We start from the raw sequence: 8008 nt of genomic DNA, 5'->3' as shown, positions 1-8008 counted from the left end.
CTCTCTCTCTCTCTCTAATAAAAAATTTCAGGTTATCCATTAAAAAAACTACAGGTTGAGGATAACCCGAGAATTATTCTGGGAAGGTGATGGTGACAATCTGATTTGACCATGTTGGATGGTCTGGACAGATTCACCAGATGAGCTACCACCATTTTCAAAATGCTGGTAGCAGGTGATGAGTGTTCCCATCTCTGTTTTGGTAAAGTCACTAATCTCTAAAACTATTACAGAGCAAGGAGAGCATTTATCTGTTGATGATGATGGGTATTGAAACTGCGGAGCAAGGAGAGCATTTATCGGTTGATGATAATGGGTATTGAAACTGCGGTGAGATCATATGTGGACCAGATGAGCCAACTGTAATCAAGCTGTACGGGAGTCGACAAGGTGTAATTGTGTGTGACCCCAAAGTCACCTGATTGGATGACACATTCAGTAGAGGGAGGACGATGGCCTTGGACTAGTTACTTGGGTTGGTGATAGTTCAAAAATCAGTCCGGCCAGACCAGCAAGAGTGAAAATCTGGAGTAAGATGGTTACAACTGTCTGCTTGATGTAGAGTTTGGGCCAAAGCTGCAGTAGGCCCACCTATCCAAACTAAAGATTGATAGAGGTGGGGCACAGTAACATTAAGCTATGTGGGGGCCATCATTCCGATTTGGTGTAGCAATCATTCAAATTATTTTGTTTGGACTTGACAATCTATAGTGTGTTTGACAAAAAGTGAAGATATTTATGCAATGCCAATGGGCAATGCAAGAGATTACTAGTGATGGTGGTTAGCGGACGTGAACATGGAAATTCAATACACTGCAGAGTGTGATTGTTCATACGCATGGGCTCGTGAAATGAACCCAACCTGGACAATGCATACCCCATCATCAGATCAATTAAATGATAGTAACCTCTAGTCTGCAGAGGTTCGTTAGAATACATCCCGACTATTGCAACGGGATGCATGGGGACTTTTAACCTTTGGATTGGGGTCATGCTCCAATGATCACAACCGCTTATATGATGGTCCTCACCTTTTCAGAGGGATGGCCAAGAATAAATACTCTCAGGCATTTTTGGTAGACGCCTAAAAATGAGTTGATCTCATTAAGTACTGCTAACTACTGCTAACATGAGCTCATTAAGTATTAGAGATCTTGGTCTCTAATGCATAACTACTGCTTACATGAGCTCATTAAGTATTAGAGATCAAGATCCCTAATACATCATTACTGTTAACTAAAACTAGATCAGCTCATTTTTAGTTGCCTACCAAGTAGGGCCTAGCATTGAAACAAAACATTTCAACCCTTCGATCATTGATTCTTTTCCCTTAAATATGGATGGCCTAATTAAAAAATACAAACGGTTAAATATTTAAATCTAAGAGTTCTTTTTATTTATTTATTATTTTTTAATAAATGGTTTGGGTCATTAAAAAGGCACGCCCATTTAATGGCTTTAAGTCCCTATAAATACGTCAGGCAGTATTCTATCAAACCTCCTCTTAGGGTCTGTTTGGTCGGTGGGATTAGAAGGGATTAGGTGGGATGGGATTCATCTGGTCCTGTGCCAATTCCACTCCATGTTTGGAAAGAATGGGAAAGCTTGGAATTACATTAAATGGAATTGCATTGGTCCCGTGCCAATTTCACTCAATGTTTAGCAAGTTGTGTAGGTCCCACTATGATGTGTGGGCTATATCCACATCGTCCACCCATTTATTGAGATTATTTTAAAGCATCGGCCAAAAAATCAAGTAAATCTAAAGCTCAAGTGGAACCCACCATAGAAAGCGACAGGGATTGAATACTTACAGTTGAAAACTTCTTTGGGGCATCTATCTCAATTTTAGGTCCATGCCATAAAATGAGGTTATAAAACAAATGAACGGTTTAAATATAACACATGTGTGTTATTCTTAGTAATTTTAAATGATGGTGGGTATATTCATTCAATATACCACCTATTATCAACAAAGCAGGGCATTAATTTTATCCCATGGTATTAGGGGACAATCCTTGCTATGGTTAATAATTATGTTTTTTGAATTTAAGTCCCTATAAATACGTCAGGCAGTATTCTATCAAACCTCCTCTTAGCTTATTTCCCACATAATCTTGGCTCCTGATTTGGACGGTCTATTTTGATTGGCATGTGCTGTGGGTACAATTTCTAAGCGCATGCATATGACCCATCACACGACGCTGTAGTAGGGATCTCTCTCTGCACCACACCTCAATTGCTTAGCAGTAGGGGTGGGCAACAGGCCAGGTTGGACCTATCCGCACCTATGGCCTGATCAATTTTAGTGCAGGGCATGGGCTTTTAGCAGAGATCTCCTCTGCACGTGCTTTTTTTTTTTTCCTACAAGTACGTTGTTCCAATCATCAATTCCGGACGCCTCTATCTCTTCGTGCATGTGAAACGCACCTGATCAACGATAGAGTAGGAGCATTCTCTGCGAAAATGGGATTTGGTCAAGTTTCCAGACCACCCAACCATCTTTACGGCCTTGGGCTTGGGCTTTAATGCTCATCCAGGCTTGGGCCTTGTAGTCTTAGCGACGCTCGGGATCCGGCCCCCACTTAGGGAGGCGTTCAGAAAAATCAAAGCAAGAAAATATTCAAACTTGTAAAAATATATAGCGGGGTTGTTTCTTGTTTGACATTGCTGCTGTGTATGACGCTTGATACGCAGGCAGTAATAAATAATAAATGTTGCATATATTAACCTAAATTAAATTGTGGAAGAATAAGGTTCCTTGAGCAATCCTATACTCTGATTTGTGGACATTTGTTTTTTCAAACAAGACCATTGGTTTTTTTTTTTTTAGCCGTTCAATAAATGTCTAACAATCTAATATTTAGATGATCGAATAAGAGTAAGTTTTTCCTTGAAAAAAAAGATGAAAAAAAAAGTAAAGTTTTGATTCATGATACATCTAACCTGGTTCCATAATTTGGACATTTGAATTATTTGTATGCTATGTAAGCAACTTTCGAATAAATTTCCAACTGCCCACGTATCATACATCACGCCCTGCCAGAGTATCAAAGTATTCCTCAAATATAACAAGAAATGAGTAGATCTTCCATTAAGGTTGCAGGAAATATCAAATTCAGATCTTGCCTTGCTGCAGTCTCTTAATAAATTTGCTGCTCTCTCAAAAAAATATCAATTCAGAGAGACGAAAGAGCTCCTCGGTTCTTCTGGAATTTCATGCTCTTATGCAGCAATTGAAGTAACTCAATATCTTCTTCCTTGCCTGCAAAACACCATTTAGAAAAAAGGGGAAAAAATGTTACTCAAGTCAGCACTAAGAAAATCTGCCTACTAGTTTTGTTACTATGTTTAGTTCCCATGAAACCCATGGCAGATATTGCAAGATCTGGATCACTCATCAGGCAGGCCACATGATCCGTGAGCTGTGAAAACAAAAAATAGGCAGATCAGACAGTTCAAGCACTCAATTTGAGCTATTAAAAAAGGATCATCAACCATTTCATGGGGATTCCGTAAATATCCCATTCCAAATATCAAAAGTTATGAAACAATTGAGACTTTTTCAGAGATTGGATGCAGTTACTAATTCACGATCTGGCATTCACGGAATGAAAACTTCATTATCGATTCTACGAGAATTTTTATCAAAGTCTTTCATTTGCCTCTCTTCCATGGAAGTTTTATTTTCCTAGAATGTATCCTAATTTTTGGCCTAATTCTTCTTCTGATAATCAATTCAACCACTCATAAAAAAGATATACCTTGGCTATATTTCATCTCTTCAACAAGTTTAGTAATGAGCATAACAGCCCTATTGTTCTGATGGAGAGAAGAACCTATGATTAGCATTTCGGAAAATTTCCAAGTGAACAATTTCAACGAAATCTTTCAATTTCTTATTTTACTTGGTTAAGCATTCCAGTCGAATGGTTAGGGAATTAGGGTTGTCCAAAAAGACTTATTTTTGGGATATGAAGGAGCCCACTCCATTTGTGCAATTAAGTAGAAAGCTAAATGAGGAGTAAGGAAAGAGAGGGAGGGGTTGCATACAGTTGGAGAATGGTGGGTGTGTTGCTGGTGAAGCTGGTCAGGCTGGTGGCGATTAGGGAAGAGCTCTTCTTCATTCCCGAGGCTGGCCCTCGAGAAATCTTTCTTGTTCTGCTTCCTCATCTCCCTTATCTTTGAGAAGTCCATGGAATAATCTGGCATCTGATGCTTCTGATCCCAATCACCAAATTGCGGCACTGACATCCATGAGTTCTTCTGAAACAAGAGAAAAATTAAAAGAGGAACTTGAAGCCTGTCTAGATTGTGTGAAAGGAATGGAACAGAAAAGAAAAGAAATAAGTTTTCCACAGTATGGATCTTCCACATTGTTTGGATAGCAAAGGAAATAGTAAGAATGGAAATAGCAAAAATTAGCATTTTCCATAGTCAAGTTCTCACACACAAGATACAAGGTTGAGTTTTGAGGGGGAAGTGAGATCTCCATGTTGGATCCAACAAGCCCTCCAAGATGGAATCCATGTGAATTTATGTTTCAGTAGTACTCATTGAATCCATGAGAATGCATCAATGAATAATCATTATACTTTTCTTTTCTTTTTCCACATTCCAAGAAATAACAGAAGTTTTAGAAGTTCATATAAAAGGGCTGTATGTGATCATTTCTCCTAAGCAGAACAAAGCCTAAAATATCATTGTAACATTTTAACTGCTGGTGCAACATTTTTGACTTTTATAACACCCCTTATTTTAAGGGAGACTTCATAGAGAAAACCAAGGGTGCAACTGTGGCGGTTGGACTGAGGGTCAACCCAAGCCGAACCCAACTGTGGACCCAACCCAAGCTACTCACCCTAAGCCCAAACCAAAGTATTGAATGCTCAACCCTCAGACAATCCGGGTTGGGTCAGGTTGGGGTAATTTTACTATCACCACTCATAAATACAGACCATGATGACTTTAGGTTTATCTTATGTTTGTTAGTCAAAACTCACATGTATTTGTGATGCACAAGGTCGGATTTAGGTTGCCCAAGACCTTAATCCAAGTCCAACCCAACTAAGAGTTAGATTAAGGATTTTCAGCCCAAGCCCAATCAAAACTGAAGTTTGGGTTGGGCCGATTGGGATCAGGTCGACCCAAACCAAGTTGCATCCCAGAGAAAACAGTTGTATATGGACTGAGAGAAAAACTTCAATATTTTGGTAGTTTGATGGGTGATCCACATGCACTAAGAATGCTTGGAAATTGCATGTCTAGCATATAAGTAATTAAAACTAAACTGTCCAAATTATGGATCTCTATTTAAATGTATCTTGAACCAAAATTTATGCTTATTTGATTGTGGGGCCATCGGATCAGTGGGTATTTATTGGACAGATAAAAATGAGCATCCAATAGTACTATTCCAACCAACAAGTGTACATGAATCAGTGGCTAGGATTGCTCTACAGATCTGAATTGGGACTGTAGATTAGCACAGCAGGTTCCACAATTTAGTTGGTCTTGAGTTGATATAGACAGCAAACAATTTTGGAGTGCCTGTGTATCAATCATCATATTATGCCAGAGTATCAAATAACTACCCTTGTATATAGGGGTGGCAGATTGTCCAAAAGTTGATCAAATCTCCATTTCACCCCGTGAATGAACCTAATGCACCCCTTGATTATTTGGACCATTCATGCACAAATAAATAAATATCTAGAAAAATGAAAACTGAAGTCTGCATGCAAGACACATGTTTGTCTAACAGATGATTGTAATAGCATATATTAGAAAAGAATACAGGTACACAACCGCACATGAACTTGTGTTAGGTCTAGTTGGATAAAATGAACTAATCCCACGCCCAACTTGAAAATTGATTAAGCCACTCATGCAAGCTTGTGGCCATGCTAATAGGTCCAGGCCTGGTCCAAAGCCAAGACGGGTGGATTGTTGCCACCCTAGTTATATATATACTAGGGGTGGCAATGGGCTAAGCTAGGGCCAGGTTGAGGTTGGCTCAGCTTGGCCCTAGCCTAACCTAAGCCCTAACAGGCTAAAAAGGTCATGGCCCTAGTCCTCACCTTTGAGGGTTGGGCTACGGCCATAACAAGGTGGTCCTACAAGTTAAAGATAAATTACATAATCTTATGCACACATTTGATTTACATTTGATAAGTGTGTGTGCATGAATCATCATGCTCTTCTAAAATATCAAGGTCTTTTTGTAGCACACTTGTATCAAATAAGATCATTTATTGGACAAGTGTATGCCCTACCTAATTCTCCTCTATATGCATTGATTTAAATAAGTGTATTAATCTACAGTTCAACAATTTAAGTTGGCCCAAAATTTTGGATAGTTAAGTGCCGGCGTATCATCGATTATATAAGTGCCTCTATATCATCTACCATATTCTACTAGAGTATCAAAGTTCTTCGTATTATTACGTGCACATGCCCATATACACAATGATACACGTACTCCATAATCTACACTACTAATACATATATACTATAGAGTATACACCAGGGCAACATGCGGGTAAGGTCAGGCGGGCTCGGCTATCGATTATTGGCCCTCTGCAGCCCGGCCCATCCCAAACATTGGGCCTAGATTTCAAGCCCAAGCCCAACACTTGCGCATTCCAACCTAAACACAGGGCCTAGATTTCAAGCCCGAGCCCAGCTCTCGTGCCAAGTTTAGTGGGCCAGTCACGGGCAGGGCTGGGTGGCGAGGCCCATAGCCACCCCTAATATATACATCCCGTAATGCATGAGAGCCGTTACAGCTTACAACAATCAACATCTCGGCCGTCGTATAGCTGAGATACACTAAAAAAGCAGAGGAGTTCAAAGCTGAAAGCAGAGGGAATCCAAAACCCTAAAAATCGCATCATTCAAAGGATGAAAAAAACAGTTTTTTTACGTATTTTTCCAACGAATCTCGACAGAAACAGGAAAAACCGATTTTTGAAGTATTTTTTCCTACAAATCTCGACAGAAATACACGAAAGGGAGGATTTTTTTTTATATATATAATTTTAAAAAGAAAGAAAAAGAAGAGAAAAAGAAAGCAGAGGAGATTTTGACCTCGTTACGATCTTCCATTGATTCAGAGGCTCGATTTCCGGTTAGAGAATTCCAGGGTCGGGGAAGAGAAAGGGAATCGGGTTTTTAAAAACAGAGAAAGAGAGAGAGAGAGAGGGGGGGGGGGAGAAGACGAGCAGAAAAAATCAAAGAAAACCCAAAAAGCGTCAAAGGAAGCCAGCTGATGACAGCAGGCTCTGATTCTCTCGTGACCCCGTCGGAGCTGTGCTGGAAATGAAATGCTCGAAACACCAATGCCCTCGGTTTTTCCTTTAATTACGAGGATACCCTTAGCTCGCGCGCAAGTCATTTAAGCTTATCTGCTTTGGGACCTTTATCCGACGCGCAGTTATTTGGTACTCCGGCAGAGTGTGACGGTTGATATGCAGACACTAAAAAACTGTGCACCTGGCATGTATTCAAGAAAATTGAAACTTCCAAAATGAGGGATCCATTGTAACTATTCATATTCTTGCTAATCTCTGATTGAACGATCCTAACCTTAGATTATTTTATTTTTCTTTATTGATTTTGGACTGTTGGATTTTTCAGATTCATTAATTTATGCCAATCAGCTACTGAAGAGATTATACCATAATAATCGTCACGTTAAGAGCCTAAAAAATGGGAATGATGACTTGGATGGTTGACGTTAAGTTACATGCTCCCCAAGTGTGTCATTTAATAGTGCATGCATATCAACTATCATACTCTTTTAGAGTATCAAAGTTTTTATACCACAGCATCTTAGGGCCAGAGGAAAACCACGTGGATTCTGTGGCTGAAACGGGTGTTAATAGTATAAAGTAGTCACGTTTTCAGAGGATGTATGGAGATGTCCGTTTTGAAATAGTTGGGAGGATGCGTGATTTCAACCATGTTAAGGACGGAAAAATCAATAGAATTTTATTACCAGAATTAG

General features: G+C 39.5%; 1 protein-coding gene across 3 annotated transcripts; it reads right to left on the bottom strand.

Moving 5' to 3' along the window:
• Positions 1-2909: 2909 nt before the first annotated feature.
• LOC131242163 (uncharacterized) lies at positions 2910-7242 on the bottom strand. Of its 3 annotated transcripts, none has more exons than XM_058240623.1 (3): positions 7090-7242; positions 4054-4266; positions 2910-3265 (listed from the first exon to the last, which is right to left on the bottom strand). In XM_058240623.1, exons 1-3 carry the CDS (start codon positions 7105-7107, stop codon positions 3218-3220), a joined length of 279 nt encoding a protein of 92 aa, XP_058096606.1. In that variant the 5' UTR covers positions 7108-7242; the 3' UTR covers positions 2910-3217. The 3 variants fall into 3 exon arrangements, with proteins under 3 accessions (XP_058096606.1, XP_058096604.1, XP_058096605.1); XM_058240621.1 differs by lacking the exon at positions 2910-3265 and adding an exon at positions 3266-3425; XM_058240622.1 differs by lacking the exon at positions 2910-3265 and adding an exon at positions 3433-3822.
• Positions 7243-8008: the final 766 nt, after the last annotated feature.

This window comes from Magnolia sinica, chromosome 4 (assembly GCF_029962835.1).
Source record: "Magnolia sinica isolate HGM2019 chromosome 4, MsV1, whole genome shotgun sequence".
Lineage (NCBI taxonomy): Eukaryota > Viridiplantae > Streptophyta > Magnoliopsida > Magnoliales > Magnoliaceae > Magnolia > Magnolia sinica.
Note: the sequence above shows the minus strand (reverse complement) of the source record. Positions and strands in the feature narration are given on the sequence as shown.

Coding starts and splice junctions, on each gene's coding strand:
- LOC131242163 (XM_058240621.1), bottom strand. Junction 3,426..4,053: donor ACACCCACCATTCTCCAACT/GTATGCAACCCC, acceptor TTGTTTTCACAG/CTCACGGATCATGTGGCCTG.